This window comes from Protopterus annectens, chromosome 13.part0 (assembly GCF_019279795.1).
Source record: "Protopterus annectens isolate FY-2018-M chromosome 13.part0, PAN1.0, whole genome shotgun sequence".
In the NCBI taxonomy this organism is placed as follows: domain Eukaryota; kingdom Metazoa; phylum Chordata; order Ceratodontiformes; family Protopteridae; genus Protopterus; species Protopterus annectens.
The window spans coordinates 961,831,347-961,850,591 of NC_056747.1; the positions used below are offsets into that span (position 1 = coordinate 961,831,347).

At 38.0% G+C, this 19,245-nt stretch overlaps 1 protein-coding gene across 1 annotated transcript in view; it reads left to right on the plus strand.

The window, feature by feature from the left end:
• KCNH4 (potassium voltage-gated channel subfamily H member 4) overlaps positions 1-19,245 on the plus strand; it is a 1,657,012-nt gene that overhangs the window by 526,172 nt on the left and 1,111,595 nt on the right. The window contains exon 4 of the mRNA XM_044054725.1: positions 1,092-1,222. Within this exon, the coding sequence (XP_043910660.1) occupies positions 1,092-1,222 (131 nt within the window). The remainder of the gene's footprint in view (positions 1-1,091; positions 1,223-19,245) is intronic.

The window sequence follows — 19,245 nt, forward strand, 5'->3', positions numbered from 1 at the left end:
GTAAGCTGTGATGTTTTCCTAGCTTTTGAATAGACAGGAGGATGCTCAAAAAAGGAAGAATAGAGGTTTGCATGAACTGTCGCATAAGTCTGAGTCATGGAAAATCACTGTGATGACACTGAATGAATAAGGAGGATATTATACATAAAACATCTAGTTATATGAATTACTTAAATGTGAAGTAAAGCCTTAGATAGGATGGTAACAATCTCAATGGCATTGAGGAACAGGGCATCTGTGATAATCCTAGCAATCAGTGGAAACAATTCCCTAATGGAAATAAGGTACAACTGTTGACACAGACCAGAGTGGGAACAAAATGTAAACAAAAAGACTGGAGTGCAGGAGCAGCCCTTTGATGTGAAACAGGGGGTCAAGTCTTGCAGATTGTAAAGGCCACTGATGCATGAGAACCATAAACCATAAAAAGAGAAAAAAGTGCGCGCACACACACACACACACACACACACACACACACACACACACACACACACACACACACACACACACACACACACACACACACACACACACACACACACACACACAAACAAAATGTATGTGACCCAGTTTTAGCCAAAGAGCTGCACGTTGTGTGTGATGCCTGGGTTTCTGAAGGGGGACATCTTCTCTAAGACAGAGATAAAATTTGATCATAGACATCTGTATTACAACAGAGAGGAGGAAGGCTCATCAAGGATCATGTACTTTGTTTTCTTTCATTTTGTGGTGAGTTTCTTATTATAGTAAACCAAACTCCAGTGGTTTTGTCTCCCTATAATAACGATGAGATTGAAAGTTGACATAGTGGAACAAATTTCTTTCATTTGAATAATGATTTTTGTATTTCTTCTGTTTTAATTTATTGCAACATTGATTGTGAACCCTTCTTACAAAAAAGTCTGCCTGATCTTTATTTCCCTAAGTATCAGGAAGCTCTATAACTGACACCGCCCTCCTACACTTATGCATGTACATCTCCTGAAGAATTTTTGTATTTCTCATAATATTCTTAAACTGCGTAATTAGGTGAGTCATATTATATTTCAGAAGAATACGTAACTGCATAACTGTATCTTTTTTTCTTATAGAAGAAAAGCAAAGGAACAAAAAAACAGGAAGATCTCACTTCAGTGCCGCACGGAAACGAGGCAGAACTGTCCTGTATCACCTGACCAATCAGTTTACCAGAGATGGAAATGCTGAGATGAAACTTAACAATGTAAGAGATGAGTCACATATAATGTTATTATCTCCTTCCAGTACATTTAAAGTATGGACCAGACTTTATTTTGCAGTTATTAATGAATACCCCTACCAGCATATGTGTGAGAATCAGTCTCTCATTTAAACTAAATTTTAATGAACGTATTTTAGAAAATGCAAAAAAAATAGAAAACAAAAGAGAACCCATCATTTAATTGCATAATGGTCTGCAGCAAAGTTAAACTATTCCAAATGATTAAAATGACTTATATGTTAGAAATTCAAGTCATCTAACACATTTGGCTATGTAAGCTCCTGCCAAGCATACAAAGTAACTCCTTTTCCTTACTTTTGAAAATACTTAGTATAAAAGTGCTGTAAGATAGCAACTGAAAGAAGTGACTATTTCCAGCCACTGCTGTCAGCAGAAAAACCTGCAGAATTTATTGGGGTAAAGATAAAGAAAGAATCAGAAGAGATGAACTATATTCCATTGACGGAATCACGATTAGCAACACCAAAACACTGACATGTGCTCTTCTGAAAACCTACTGCACCATTCATTAGGGTGTCATGAACAAATACTTTGTGGTGACAGAATTATATTAATCAAATACCAAACAAATCATAATTTATGCAAACCAGTATGATCACCACAAAGAAATGCAATATATCATGCTGCAATGTTCAGACTAATTTATTTAAGAAAGTTATAATGCCCAGGGTGTAAAGTGAAGAGGGGTAATATGTGAAGAATATCAAAATTACACACCTAAGACACAGAGACAGTACTGTGTCTTATAGGAAAGAAACAAAGAGAGTTCAAAGCCTTGGAACAAAACAGGCCTGTGTGTAATCTGTGCTAATGGCTTACTTAGAAATGAGCACTATGACATCCTGCAGCTAATGGCAAAGTAGTTGATTTATAATTAAGTATGAAACATATAACAGTATAGACAGTTTACGTTATCTAACAGACCTAATGTTGTATCCCTGTTCAGTATTCAGAGTTCACATGGATGGTTTGAGGGTGCAGAGTGGTAAAGTTCAGGTTATTCTCAGTTTAGACCTATTGGTACTACAAGAAGAAGTCATTGTAAGTAAAGAAAATACTTGCGTCACCATTGTAGTTCTTTTTCCTTAGTTAGTGTGTTTTAACAAAAAATTATGTTTCTTAAATACAAGATTTGAGAGGATTTTCTTAATTCTTAGACCTGCCCATGTGGGCATGATATATGATTGACATTTAAGTAAATAATGCATTAATGGTACTGAAATGGTTTGGCACAAGCTAATTAAAATGCAATATAAAATAAGTAAACCTTACCAGATTGAAACATAAATCTACAAACAATAATGTATTAAAATTCTGAATATGGGTATTTTGGAAAAGATTAAAGTTATGAGCTTAGTGGTAGTTTGTGGAACATTGGGCTGGGGTGTATATATTGTCTGAGTGGATTTTAAGTATCAGTATTGCTAATGAGCTTAAAAATAAACTTTGCCATGGACTTTAAATTATAAGTGTATAAATATGAGCAAATAGTTTTTGCAGGGTTATACCTCTAAGGGAACTAGGTGTGCTGGCATCCTGCAATAATGATTCTGCAAACATTGTTTACCTAAGCTCCTTCAGATCTGCCTAAGGGTAGATTAAAAAATAAACAAGTTATAGCATACATAATAAAGTAATTTACGTCTCACTGTCATATCTCCCACAGTATCAGTTGGATTTTACAACAGGGCACACTAAAATTAACATTATGGCCAAACCCATGTTAAACTAATTACAGGTTAGCTCTATGCATATCACACGTCTAGATCAGTCACACAGTTTAAAACTGCACAACACAAATGAAATAATACCCCAAGCTAAAATATTAAATTATACTACCACACATCACTCCAACTCTCTATTTTAAATAAAATTATAACACCAATAGCTGGATCCCATAACTCATCTAGTGTTTAATCTATCCTCAGGCAGATCTGAAGAAGTTTAGATGAAAGCTTTTGCAGAATCATTATCACAGGATGCAGCACACCCAGTTCCCTTAGAGGCATAATCCTGCAAGACCTCTTTGCTTTTATTTATCTGCTTACAATCTAAAGTCCATGGTAAAGTTTAATTTTGAGCTCATTAGCAATGCTGATGCTTGAATTCCACTTGGATGCCATATACACCACAGCCCAATGTTTGCCACACTACAACTAGGTCCATAACTTTAATCTTTTCCAAAATAGTCATATACATATTTTATATATGTTCGTGTTTGTAGTTTTATGATTCAATCTTTGAGTTTTACTTATTTTATTTTGTGTCTGAATTACAGTTGCACTAAACCATTTTGACAGCATTAATACATCTGTCAATCATATATCTCTTCCACATGGGCAGATCTAAGAATGAAGACACTCTTCTCAAATCTTGTGTTTTTGAAGTGGCATTTTTGTTAAAACATACTAACTAGAGCAATGCTCATCTGCTTGCACCCATTTTAAGAATAAGTAACCAGGGAAAAGAACCACAACAGCATTGTTTTCTTTACTTACAAGGACTTCTTGTTTTAGTACCAATAAGCCTAAGCTGAGAATAACATGAATTTTACCACTCTGCACCTTCAAACCATCCTCCAACCATGGGAACTCTGGACACAGAACAGAGATACACCATTAGGTCTGTCAGGTAATGTGAACTGTCTACTGTTATACATTTATAATGTAATTATTCGTTTTACTTGCTTCAGAGCTTTCTGAGTAGTTAAGAGTTCCTAGCAACCCAAGCTATCTGAATTGGGTCAGATTTTTTTATCTTTTTATTTGTTGGCTGAAAGTATTTGTCAAATTCTTTACAAACCAGAGTGACAAAACAACCACCCTGGCTGCATCTCTCTACCTCTTAGAGCAAAAATTCTGGACAAAGCCTAAAATGACAGGGGAACAAATAGGGACAGATTTTAAATATTGCTCTTACAAACTTAGAAAGTTGATAGAATAATAGGTGTTGCATTAGCATGAATTTTCTGAAGGATGTGGAGTCTTAAACTCAAATATTTGTCATTATTTAATGACTTCAATCCTCAGCTATTTGCCAGAAAGGTATATATTTTAGGAGGAACACACCAAAAATATGAGGCAAAAATCTGGACATTCTGTGAAAATCTGTATATCTGAGAGGTTTGCATACAGATGGACATGTGCCAGTTTGAATAACAGATTGACACTCTAAAGTTAAACCTCATGTGACAGTATCCTCCTTGTCTACTGTTTGTACCTAGGGAGACATCTTTTTGTCTTTAACTCTGAGACAGGATCCATTTTCTGACAGGCACATCAAGGGTTTGCATCACAGTTTCATACTTGCTTTAAGAGTTGGACCTGCCATTTATTGTGGAGAACTGGATGGAAAAGAACTTTGGACATCAACTAGCAGATGCTATTTAACTTGGTTTCCCAGTTAGTCAGAGCCCTAAACAGAGTAATATCAGTAGAGGGTTAGATATTTTTTGACTTGAATAGTGCCAGGTGAAAAGAAAGACTAACATTTCCTTTGTCTAGACTTGATTAGGCCCAGGTGAATAGAAAGACTAACATCTCCTTTGTTCAGACTTGAATAGGCCCAAGTGAAGAGAAAGACTTCCATCTTCTCTGAGTATGTCCTCAGAGAAGGAGTGAACTGTAGACCAGTTTCTCCTCATTTACCATCCATCTGGTTATATTAAAATTTTTCTGCAAAAGTTAATTGGTTTTCTTATTGTTGCAATGATGACATACCTTTCAACCGCTTAGTGCAAAAAATCTAAACAAAGCCTAAAATAATGGGGGGGCAAATGCCCAAAAATGCAGTCAGATTTTAAATATCATTCTTATAAACTTAGAAAGTTGCTAGAATAACAGGATTTGTGTTAGCATGCATTATTTTAAGGGTATGAAGTCTGAAATTCAAATGTATGTCATAATTTAGTGACTTCAATCCTCAGTGACTTGCCAGAAAGCACAAACTTTATGAGGAACAAACCATAAATATGAGACAAAAATCTAGACAGTTGAGAGGTTTTAGTATTAGATTTCTGGCCAGTCATGAATCAGTTAAACTTGCCATGGGATTTCTCTGTTTTATGGAGAGTTTCAAATTTGCTCAGGGTAGTTTTGTCTGTTCCTATAAAAGAGTACTTACTGGAACTTATTTTCTAACTGGGTGTGTAGGTGGAGACCACGGAGCTGTAGGTGGAACCACTTTTATATCAGACTTTATCTGAAAGAAGATGGTGTGTGTCCCTTTGAGCTGAGGGAGAAAATTAGACTAATGATTTGTGTGCAACTGGTCAGCTTTTCCCACTACAAACTGCACAATGTACTGTGGGGTGTCCTCCTTTCCCTGTGTTATTGCAGCCACAGAGTTGGCATGTATAAATAGCAGGGGTGTAGGGATGCAGCCCCACTAATTATAGGGAGTAAGGGGAATTGCCCCCTTCAAAAATGCTTTTGTCTTGTGCTTTTTTAAGTCTTGAATGCTATTTGCATTCAGTGAATTTCACTCATCTCTGATCACACGTGTGTGATGTGATCACAAATAAGTTGTGTGCTTGTCAGGCAGCCCTATAGAGTTCATAACATTCCCAAGGTGTACTGGAAACTCTGCTGGTTCGCCATACTTGGGCTTTCAGAATTCAGTCAAGTTCTATTCAGCCATGTATGTAGTTCCCCACGTATTTTTTTGAACAATTCATTATGCCACAGAAATATATGCATGCAAGATGAAACAGTTATTGCATAAAGTGCATGGTAAGGCACCATTGGTATAGAACTATTCCATTCTGACATTTCAATACTGTTCCTGTACAGTACCTGCAGCCAAGAAAAAGCAGCACCTTTACTACTAGTTCATTCATTTATTAGGGAAGGTGACACATTGGTATAAAAGTTAGTTCTGCTGTTGCCCATCAGCTGGTTCCTGGTTTGATTCCTACCTAGGATGCCTTCAGTGCAGAGTCTACATGTTTTTCTTCTCTATCCATAGGCTTTTGCTTCAGTTTTCTTCCACATCCCAAAGGTATGCTGTGTGTGAATTGTCAGTCTTCTAAGTTACCTGTTGGTGTGTATGCCATTTGTTTGAAAATCTGCATTTGTTCACATTTTGCAACAGATTGTCAGCTTACCTGAGATTAATCAGAATGTGTCTTGGGCCCACTGAGTGCCAGGGTAGCTCTGGGTCCCCAGTGACTCTGGAATGGATTACACGAATAAGCAGGGGATGGATGAATATTACCTAAAAAGAAATGTTTAACACAAGTGTATTTTTTGGTTATTGATCTGGTTAAGTGACTTATTTGTAGCGACCCCTAACCGGGAAAAGCCGAAAGACAAACAACAACAACTGTATGCCAGGTAAAAAACAAAAATAATCTGCATCTTAATAATATTGGCTCCATGTATTATTACATGTATAGTAAGAATCAGATCTATTAAAGAAAATTACATTAAGTTGTGCATAAGCCAAAAAGACATTAAAAGAAGTATGCCATAGGAAGTAAACTGAAAACTGTGTTACTCACTATACATCCAGTGGTCAAGTTCAACCGAAACAGGGCTCATTTTATAGCGCCTGGTCCAGTTAAGGGATATATTATTGAAGTCTTCATGAAAAAATTACAAATTAGTCAAATATTATACTTTATTAGCCATCTAAGCAACCCCATTAATGCCAAACAATACATATTTTTGTCTTACTATATTTTGGGGTTACTTTTCTGAATCCTGGTTATTTAAAATTTAGAGTTACAAAAATGGTATGGTATGGTATAGTTAGAAATAGAACATCTAACAAATAGACACACAGTTGGGATTTGAGGCAAGTAAAACATTTTTGAAATATTAAAGTCTTAGACGTTCTAAAATGCATGTTATATATTCTGCAGAACTTAAGTTTCTCTGTTGGTACATGACCATTTATGAATTTTTCTTGAAGGTTTATGAGCATGTTCATATAATATATTTGTGTAGAGTACCTTTCTATAATTTGGTATCCAAAATTATCAAAAAAGTTAGCTCTTTCATACCAAATGGAAAGTTATACCTTTAGCAGTCTGCATATATATTTATTCCTGGTCTTTTTCTCAAAAGTCAGCTTAAAAATACGCGTTTATATCACGTTATCGAAAAATGGAAATAGCAAATGCAATTTCATTGGCCCCAAAACATCTAAACATGAAAATATCGAACATTCAGAACAGCGAATTTTTTCCCATGGAAAAAATTTGCTGCTCTGAAACACATACACACAACACAAGCACATCAAACAAACAGCAACCACACACATACACTTAAATGCCTACATCTAATGCTACACTAAACTAAACATACACTACTATCTACCCACTTACCTTAACCCAAACCCTAACCCTAAGGTCTGTTACTATCGCACAATCACCTAACCTGCGCCCTAACCCTAACTCACTTAAACCACCCCTAACCCTAAAGCTTGTCACTGTCACACACACGCCTAACCCGCACCCTAACCCTATCTCACTTAACCCACCCCTAACCCTAACATACAAACAATTGCACACTTACCTGAACCCAACCCTTAACTTTCCACCACAGCGCCAAGAATAGTGAAGTCACAGAAATGGCCAACCGAATTCTTTCCCGAGGAAAGAATTCACTGTTCTGCAGCTTCATTATTCTTAGATTTCGCTGAATAGTGTTCGATATCAGAACATTCAAAGTTTTAATACTTCAATGTTCTGATATAGACCCAAAAATACATATGCCAAGCAAATATAAAACTCATGCAAATATTAAATATTATTAAAAATTCAAATAATGTTGTACAGCAAAAAATCCTCTTTACAATGATAATAATGCAACACATTGAAACCCTTTCAATTAGTAAAATAGTTTAAGAAGAAAAATCTAGAAATATAGTCCATTAATATTCATAAGCATTTTTTACTGTTTTGGAAATCATCCTACATATCAGAAGCACTTTTGTTCAGCCAGGATTAAGCTTTCATATAACTACAAACAATTCCACTGTTAATTCTTGCTTTTACCAAGATGTTTAGAGAAATATGAAAAACATGTCTATTTGCATAATTAACCATATAAACTCTCAGCCTGAGATCAGAAGAGCTATCCTTGTCAAATATCAGGACTAAGGACAGCAGGATTTAGACAGCACATCATCTAAAACTATTCCAGACTACTTGACTCCTACTCCTCCTTACCCATAATGCTTTACCTGCAAGCTTCCTCTTCATCTCTCTCTTGCCGTGCATAAGTGTGTGCATCTGAAAATGTCTAAGGCTATCTTCTGGCATTTCTTTGTCATTTTCACTGAACATTTTTCAGTTTCTCCAAATCTACTGTCTGTCTTTGTTTTTTTCTTCAACTTACTGTTTAACAAATTTCAGGTTAGGTGCTCAGCATACTTGATTTTTCTCAGGACAGTTGCTGACTCTGTTTTCCCCTACCATCCTTGGCATTTCTTCTCACCTTCACACTTCTTAGCTCTATTAGAGACTTTGCACTCATTTTTTTAAACCATTCTATTTTGAGAACTGACAAAAAAGATAAGTTTACTCCTTATTTGTATTTTATTTTAGTTGGTTTAGTTTATTGTTGGCACCTTGGCTTCTTAGCTGACTTGTGTTACTTGTGTGGCTAATATCCCTGTGCTAGACAAGTGATTGCTGTTTTGTTTGTCAGTCCTGTCTTTCCTGGGTACAGCACTGTAGTTTATTATGGGGTGCAAAGCTTTTAAAAAATGAAAGTGTGAGAAGAAAACTCCACCTCATGATCTGCACGTGTTCTTTATGTATTACTTGGGAGGTGCAGATTTTAATGGAACTTCTAAAATATGTTAAACCTTTAATTTTACTACTCTGAAAGAAAGAAGAGAGAAGTTACTGCTATAAAAGTATAAAGAAAGGTCTGCAACTGCCCAGTTTGAAGATTTACCCTCAGTCTACCTTATGAGGTCCACTCCTTTGAATTGGAGAGCCAAGCCTATGGCTGAAAAGTTCAGTGACAAAGATACAATTATGAATAGAAAGCATAAGTCATGCAGGAATAATCTAGTTTATGTGGATAAACTTAGAGATTTTTCTGTAAATCCCCTTTCCAGGAAGCCAAGTTTTGAGAAAAGTCCTTCAGCCTTTTCACCTTATTGTGTGATCTAGGTACCTGCGATTTTAGTGCCTGAAAGTTTACCTGTTTAACTTACTAAGACTTATATTGCTTCCTCAAAATCTGATACCAAAGTTAAGAACTTTTTTGTAAACACTAGGCTTTCCTCCATCTCATTTTTAGGTCTCACTAAAGTGCTTCTGTTTCCTTTGAGACATATTATAGTAAAAAGGTAGTGACATTCTTTGAGATCCAGCAAATTATGTTTCTGGACCTTCCCTGCTCATACTGGAGCTATTACAGGCCACTCTTCTGTGTAAATTATTCTTCCCCACCATCCTGACTCCTTACTGGACACTTTGCCTGCTGTGATTCCTATGAGGCTGATGTTGGACAAGCAGGCACAGATATCAACACCTTTGACATTTGCAGTGTCAGCTATGGGCTTGACTTCTGGACAAAAGCCTTAGATATTGATCACCTCAGCACTGATCTTGATGATGACAAGAGTCTTTCACTCTAGATATCAGGATGGCCCTTGGTTTGGGGAACGTTTAAACATGAAAAAGCACAGAGGGGGTAACTCACTGACCCCTATTTTCTTTTTAGCACATCCTGCAGGAGACCTTCCATCTAAAACGCCTGAGTGTTCCTCTTAGCTGACAAGATGGCTTAACTAATACCTAAAGCAGTAAGGGAGAAGCCAGTTGTTGTGACACCTTTACTGAAGATGCCAAATAATATCCTCCACCCTCCCAAAGACTGGACTCAATAAAACAGCCTTTGTGCCTCAGTAACCATTCTGCTGTCCCACTTTGTGCCTCAGTAACCAATCTGCTGTCCCACTTTGTGCCTCAGTAACCAATCTGCTGTCCCACTTTGTGCCTCAGTAACCAATCTGCTGTCCCACTTTGTGCCTCAGTAACCAATCTGCTGTCCCACTTTGTGCCTCAGTAACCAATCTGCTGTCCCACTTTGTACCTCAGTAACCAATCTGCTGTCCCACTTTGTGCCTCAGTAACCAATCTGCTGTCCCACTTTGTGCCTCAGTAACCAATTTGCTGTCCCACTTTGTGCCTCAGTAACCAATCTGCTGTCCCACTTTGTGCCTCAGTAACCAATCTGCTGTCCCACTTTGTGCCTCAGTAACCAATCTGCTGTCCCACTTTGTGCCTCAGTAACCAATCTGCTGTCCCACTTTGTGCCTCAGTAACCAATCTGCTGTCCCAGTAGTGTAATACCTCATCCACAGAATACGGCTCTACCTGACAAATAACTGTATCAGTGAAAGCCAGATTGCATGCCCTATAGCAAATCTATGTCAAATGCATGAATTCTTATTCAGGGATGTTTCTAGATGTATGCTGTGGGTGACAATTAGCAGCAGCTAATAAAATAGTTTATATAAATACACTTTTTTGGTATAAGGAAGTTTGTATAGTGCCACCCAACAAGTGTTTGTCATAATACATCATGAACATCAATAACATAGTTAAACAACAGCAAATTTGGCATTACATTGAATTTGCAACATGCTCATCATGATAGGCATACTCAGACTCATCCACAGAAATGAGACACATATTGTTGCACAGTGCATATTCACAACATATGAGACTAATAATTATAAGTACAGGGAAATGTGTCAGAAGTTCTGCCCAGCTTTATCAGGAGCTAAATTAAGTTCCATTCATTTTAGTAAGTCTAGGTTTGTATGCAGAAACAGCAGAATTTTGCACATATTTTGTGCCATCATAAGAAATGTGTGGGTCAATAATCATGATTTAAAAGATTCCATATCCAAACCCACTGGTAGTAATTTATGTATCAGTTGCAATGTTTGTACTTAAGTCCAACATACTAGACCCTTTGCTATGGTAAATACACATAAGATAAGTTGTCCATAAGTGAATGAAATCACTAAACTAAGAACATTATTTGCAACCAAAAATCTGTGGGAAAGCAAATCATCTAAACTCTGATAAAGAGGGGCTGCACCACCAAACACCCCCACTACTTAAATATACCAATCCCAAAGCTGCACATTCTTGGGGAAAGGGGAAATTTCCAGATTATTACAACCTTGATCTTTTGAAGAAAAATGCAGGAATCAAACTGTAATGAATGAATGATTGCTCACCGAGGATTTTATCATTAGTAAACAAGCCTGGCTCACATGCAGCCTTTGACACTGGCCAAACATCAGGCTTCCTCAAGTCTCAGAATAGAAAATGTCTGAGTGATATTCACTGTAAGAGAGAAAGTAAAGCTTTGTTCAAACATACTAAAAGCCATGTATGTGTAGTTTCTGTCCTAACAAGTACTGGCAAATGTACCACTGAAAGGAAACACACAATGAGCTTGCATGATGTACTTAATAAGACAGAAATTTTATGGATTGTCAGTATGGGAGCACTGTTTCCTCAAGCTTAAACGAGTCTTTCTAATTGTGCATTTACCAAAAGACTGCATGCTGCCATTCATATTTCTTCTTGAACCTTCTAAATGCCAATATTCCAGTTTTTGTGTTTCAAAGCATTTACATACAGGAATGGAAGGAAATAACTTTTCCAGTTGGATAACTGCAATTCAGTAAAATATATGACTGTAGTACTTCATATGCCCTTTTTCAAACCTGCCATGGCTTCTAGTCCTTACCATATGACTAGTTACTGCATTCATTCTTGAATTCAGACTGTCGTGAGAACCAAGGGTTTTCTTGGGTCTATGTTACGTTATCAAAAGATGAAAAGAGCGAACGCTCTTTCATCGAACTGTAAAAGTTGACAGCACTAAACAGCGAAGACACGGGACATCCATTTTTTTCCCAGGGAAAAAAGTCTGTGGGCTGTCTTTGGGACTTTGCCATTTCCTCCACTATGGTGCAATCTCAGAGTTGGTATATTTAAGTAGGGGGGTGTGGGGGGCACATTCCTCCACATTGCGGGTGTGGGGGTTGAAGCCTCCCACTTTATTTTGTGTTTGAATTTTTTTTTTTGAGGAGCAGTGATTATTTTCCCTGGGAAAAAAATCACTGTTCCGTGTCTTTGCTGTTTAGTGGTGTCAACCTTTCAAGTTTGATGAAAGAGCATTCGCTTTTTTCATCATTCGATAATGTAACATAGACCCAGTTTTCTCCTTCCAGATTGAAACATCTTTTAATTTTAGGATACGGTTAGAAGTTGAGTACCTATGGTCAGGCTCATGTTCTTATATTAACCCTCCCTCCACTCTTGGCAGATGGTGTGTTTGTGTTGCCAAAGTGAAGACCTTGCTGTGACTTCAGTGTGCACTAAAGTCTGCCACACTGCCCAGTTTAGCAATTTGAAGCACACATCCCCAGTCTATTTGCTGTATGCTGTAGATTCCCTGTCTGACAGGTGTGCAGTTGCTTTGAGAAAATGAGAACATATTGATATCAGATAAGTGGAAACCTTTATGAGCAGTCTGTACAGACATTTTATCACCCATGTCTCCTTTCTCATGCATACTGCAGCAACCGATGTGGCATAAAAAGATCATTTGAATATGGGTATTCCACAGCATAGCACATAGCGTGGGTGTCTGGGTACTCAACAGTATAGCGCATAGCTAGGTTATATGGGTACTGTACAGCACAGCACATAGCACATAGCGAAGGTATATGGGTACTCTACAGCATAGCACATAGCGAGGGTATATATGTACTCTACAGCATAGCACATAGCTATAGCATGTGGGTACTCTACAACACAGCACACAGTTAGGTTATAGGTTCAGAGGTTTATAGGTCGGTGCTAGGCTATCGGTCCTAGGGCCTATACAAGCCTGGCCATAGCAATTCCCTGGCTATTTATAACCAGATTATTTACTTCCCTGGTCCCCTGTCTAGCAATGTGACTGATGTGATCCTTGGAGTGAATTTCCTATCTCCCATCCAATCGTCAAGGTTCCTTTTGAAGAGGGCCAAAGAGGCGCTCAGCTTGACATGTATGGGCAGTCTATTCCAGAGTATGGGGAGTCTCGGGGTCAGGAACTATCCCTCCAGCATGTTTTGTTCATTGTGATGACCAGGTTTAGATTCCTGGAGCGTGTGACTCTGAGGGATTGGGATTTCCTTAAGTGTAGCATGTCCAACAGCACTGGGTTTGACATGGCCTTGTATGTTAAGCAGAGATCGCCTCTGAGTAGGCGATATGCGACAGAGTATAGCTGGAGATTTTGTAGACAGTCAGCATAGAGCATCTGAACCAGTGGCAAACCAGTAGACCAAAAAATCCACGAGTGTTGTTGAAAATTTATTGTAAGCGCTTTCATGCACTAAATTCTGTGCACTTCTTCAGACGGTCTGAAGAAGTGCACAGAATTTAGTGCATGAAAGCGCTTACAATAAATTTTCAACAACACTCGTGGATTTTTTGGTCTACTGGTTTGCCACTGGTTCTGTTTCACAGTTTTGGTGTGTTTGTTTTTTTCTTTTTCTATAGCATAGAGCATCTGCTTTAGGCCTGCAATTTTTTTAGTGAGGTATTTCTGTGGCCTTTCCAGTTGTTGCAGATGTCTTGTGAGGTACATACCAAATGGGGTGTTGTACTTTATAATGGGTCTAATGAGGGATGAGTACAATGGGACAATGACCTCCTTTTCTCTGGATGAAAAGCCCTTAGTGATGAGGTGTGCCACATAGAAGGATTTCCTGACTTTTGTGGCAATGTGGTTATCGAAGGTCAGACCACTGTCCACCTGTGTCCCTAAGTCCCATATCACACTTTTGGTGTTTAGTGTACTGCCACTTATGTGGTAATTCATGGGTACATGGTTTTTCCTAAAGGGGATAACTATACATTTTTTGGCATTGAGCTTGAGCCCATGGCTCTGGCACCAAGCATCTGTTTCTGTAAGGCCCTTTTGTAGAATATCCACATACTTTGGGGATTCAGTAACGGCTCCCAGTTTGCAGTCACCTGTGAATTTGTTAGCCAGAGTCCCTTAGTGCTGGCCTGTACTTCAGAGAAGTAGATGCCAAACAAGAGCAGTCCCAGGACTGAATCCTGAGGCACTCCGCTTGTCACTTGTCTAGAGCTGGATTTTGAGACAGCTACTTTTACAGTGTGGGTTCTGTTAGTAAGCCAGTTGGTAATCCATCAAGTGACGTAGGGAATAATGCCCGGCTTAGTAAGTTTATCTATGATTCCGAAGTGGGGGATGGTGTTGATGGCCTTGGCAAGGTCCAGATAGGTTGTGTGGACTGCCTTACCCTCATCCACGGCTCTGGAGACTGATTCGAAGAAGTCAATCAGGTTGAGGAGACAAGGTCGGCCCTTTACAAAACCAAACTGGGTGGGGTCCAGTGTTTGAAGGTTGCCAATGTCTTTGTTTATATGTTCCAAGATAATGCGTTCCATGGCTTTGCAGAGCAGGCTCGTCAGACTGATGGGACAATAGTTCCCAGGATTCAAGGTGGATCCCCCCCTGTGGAGTGGGATAACTGTAGCTGTGCATCACTCAGTGGGCATGAAGCCTGAGGTGAGGCTATGATTAAACATGACACTTAGGTGAGGTGCCAGTTCATTTTGTAGATCATGTAGTACACAGCTCGGGATGTCATCTGGTCCCATGGATGCTGTATTCTTAGCTTTGGAGTGTGCGTTTTTTACCTGTGTGGTCATGATTACCAGAATTTAGCAATCTTTTGGTACTGAGATGGGCCCTTTAGGGGGTGAGAGAAAGGTGAAGCTGCCACTGAATCGATCTGCCAGGATATTGGCAATATCCTTGGGATCAGTATATTTAATGACATTCTGTTGTAGCTCAGAGCGGATCTGAACATTGCCATTTAGATTCTTGACATAACTATAGAATGTCTTGTGGTTGTCCTTGGAATCTTTGGCAATTTTATTTTCGTAACTAGCTTTGGAGGATTTTATGAGGGATCTCAGCTTCTTACTGAGGCTGGTAAGGGAGTTTTTTGCATCCTGGGATTTTCCTCTTTTCTGCAACAGTTTCTTCCTTCTGTTGTATAGTTTGTTTATGGCAGGGGAACACCAGATTGGCTTCCTTTTTTGGAGGAGACCATCTTGGTTCTGTTTGAAATGGCATGATTCATGCACAAGTGGATGTGCTCATACAGTGCCTTAGTGTAGGATTCAGCAGTCGAACTTTCAGTTCCCATCTGCATGGGTGTCATGAAGTTTGTCACTTCTGACTTGAGTAGCATGAAGTTGGCTTTGGAGAAGTATTTTATGGAGGTTTCCCTACTGAGGGGTGGGGGTGGGATGTGGACATCAAGTGTGATTAGCTTATGGTCAGACCTGACTAATGAGGGGTGACCACTAGTGTGGAGGATCGATCTCCCATGTTGGTAATGACCAGGTCTGGGATATTTGAGCCCCTGATGGGACTATGGATTAGTTGATCCAGGGCATTGGAATTTATGAATTCCAAGAACCGTTGGGCAAAAGTGTTGGTACCCAAGCAGTTTTCCCAATTAATGGCAGGGTAGTTGAAATCACCCAGTATTAGGGTGTTTGGTTGTATCTTAATATTTTCCAGTATGTTTAGAAAGGTGCAGTGAGAATCTTGGGGCATGGTGGGGGATCTGTAGCAAGCTACAATTTGGACTGCAGTCTTACCTAGTGCTAGTTGCACCTGTAGAATTTCCGATGCATTGTGTTGGGCAACTAGCCTGGAGGTGTGAATATCCTTGGTGAATATGGACACTCCTCTGCCTTTAGTGCTTCAGTCCTGGCTTGGTGGCCGAAAAGTGTGGTAAGAGTTGTAGCCTGGTATTGCAGGGGTGCTCTCTGGAGCCTTGAACCAGGTCTCAGTTACTGCACAGATATCGATGTTCTCCATTTTTAGGAGTGCCTCGAGAGAGTGCATTTTGAGGTTTAGACTTCTAGCATTGAGTAGCATTACCTTCAGATTTTGCATGCTTATATTTGTAATGGTGGTGGTTTTGTCCTTTGAGCCTTGCCTAGAAAAGGCACTATAGGGGTGGCAAGAGCCTTAGCCAGTAACCTGAATCACAGGGGCAACAGGTGCAGACCATCTCTGGCAAAGCATCATGGTTTGTTAATCATGTCATCCCAGGCAGACAGATATTGGATCCTTTTTGAATGACACCAGAAACTTCGCCAGTTGTTGAAGTCAATCATTTTGTCCTTATACTGTGGTATTATTCTGGGTGAAGGCAGGATGCTGCTCAGGGCTAGGGTCATACCTGCCTTGGCTACATGATCTGAGAGCTCTTCCATGTCTTTTTTCGTGTAATCCAGGGAGGTACATCTCAAGTCATTCACTCCAACATGGACAATGACAGAGTCGTTTTTGTACTTGTGGATTGACTTGAGTGCATGCGTTATGTGGCGGATCCTGGCACCTGACAGGCAGCTGACAGTAATTTTCTTCTTGTTTAGCCTGGCAAGTGGGACATCAGTGTGCCTGACTATATAATCACCTATGATTAAAGTGTTGGGCACGTTGTCTTGCCTTAGGGGCTGTTGTTTGGTGGCACACTGGTGTTTTGAACTATGTGTCACTTTGGTTGTGATTGGTATTTGTGTTTCAGCTTTGAAAGTCCTTGTTGATTGGGCAGGTTAATGTTAAGGGCCTCCGCATAAGTGGGTTTAGTGTTCCTATGTGTGGATGTTGCATGTGTGAGTTTTGAAGGGCTATGTGTTTCTTGAGGTGTAGTGCAGGTGTTAACCTTCTCCTCTTTACTGTCTAGCAAAATCTTGGCTGAAGAGAGCTTTGCTTCCAATTGCATCTCGCAGGTTGTAGTGTTGGGTGGTAAGAGGAGAGGGTTGTCTGTGTACATGAGGCAATTCAGAAAGCAAACAGTTGAAAAAAAGCATAAGCTTTTTTTCGTTTAATAAAATTAAACTTCTTCAGATGCATACATGCAAGATACAAGTTTTAATCAAGCCACATGCTGTGATGACATCGGATACCACAATTAACCCTTCCTGTTCTACACACTATGAAATAATGCTGTTTAAAACCAAAACAATGCTGACATCCACGAACAAGGACAATTGAAGCTATGGTTTAAAAAACACCCACGAGTTGCAAAATATATCAATAAGTGCTACTTTAAGCTACAAATACATATAGATGTATAAAATGATAAAATTACCTATGGGGAATTAATCCTACTGTGCTTCAAAATCAGTACAGAAGAAATAAATATAATATATATATATATATATGTGTGTATATATATATATATATATATATATATATATATATATATATATATATAAATACTTTCATCTCAAAAAAAAAACCACATAAAATCGCTGGTGAATATTTTTGATAATATAAACAATACACTGCTGAAATTCCATACTAATTCATATTTAAACAAACATTTCATACTAATTCATTGCTAAACCGCCTAGCCTAGATAAATAACTTAGCAAAGACTAAAAATAATAATATGCCAAAATGTAATACTGATTCTCTGTCGACCATAAGAAGAATTAAAGATAAATATACCTGGTATTACATTCACTAATGATTATTACTAAAGATGAATATTATTAATGATATTAATATAAGAAATATTAATATTAATAATTAATAATATTAATATAAGTAATAATATGCATTGAGGTGAATTTCCCAATAAAATTCAAGATTATTGATCATGTCAAATATGATATTTGAGGTGGCCCCCATCTCCCTGAGACTTGAAGAACTTGAACTTTACTGGGAAATTCTCCTCAATGCATATTATTACCTAGGGATCAATAACATGGGTTTGATTAGATGTCTACTTAAATTGAAAAGTTTAACTAGATGACAGATATCATTAATAATATTCATCTTTAGTAATAATCAACGTGTAATATCAGGTATATTTATCTTTAATTCTTCTTATGGTCATTGTTAGACTTTGTATTATTTATACAGTGAATGCCATACTGTGGAATTAGTGAATGGCATAGTACTACATGACTGACAGAGAATCAGTATTATTGTCATGCATTGTTAGTTAAAATTATGTATAAATATTAAGTACATTTTGGCATATTATTATTTTTAGGTATTGTAATGGCGCCTAAAAATATATAATATTAGTATGAAATGTTTGTTTAAATATGAATTAGTATGGAATTTCAGCAGTGTATTGTTTATATTATCAAAAATATTTACCAGCGATTTTATGTGGTTTAGTTTTGCAGAGATGAAGTATATATATATATATATATATATATATATATATATATATATATATATATATATATATATATTATATTTATTTCTTCTGTACTGATTTTGAAGCACGGTAGGATTACTTAACAGAATTCTTTAAAGTAATTCCCCATAGGTAATTTTATTATTTTATACATCTATATGTATTTGTAGCTTAAAGTAGCACTTATTGATATATTTTGCAACTCCTGGATGTTTTTTAAACCATAGATTCAATCGTCCTTGTTCGTGGATGTCAGCATTGTTTTGGTTTTAAACGGTATTATTTCATAGTGTGTAGAACAGGAAGGGTTATTTGTGGTAGTCGATGTCATCACAGCATGTGAGCTGATTGGCTGAAGCACTTCCTGGTATTTTGTTTAATTAAAACTTGTATGCATCTGAAGAAGTTTAATTTTATTAAACGAAAAGTGCTTTATGCACTTTAAGACTAACTGTTTGCTTTCTGAAGCCGCCTTTCTTTTTTGGACTAGTTTATTAGTGTTTTTTGGCTCTACATGAGGCAATTGCTGCATTGCCTTAGTATGCCCAGAGTGACCAGGTGGACAGGAGAAATCACCAGAAGCTGACCCTTGGACATGCCTGGTTTGGTGTTTCTTTTGTAAAGTACAAGAGCTGTTTTCTCTTACCTTGGCAAGGTACTTTGCAATTCTAGGCTGTTTAGTGCCTATGATTAATTTGTCCTTATTAACAAGGAGAATTGAGTGCTTG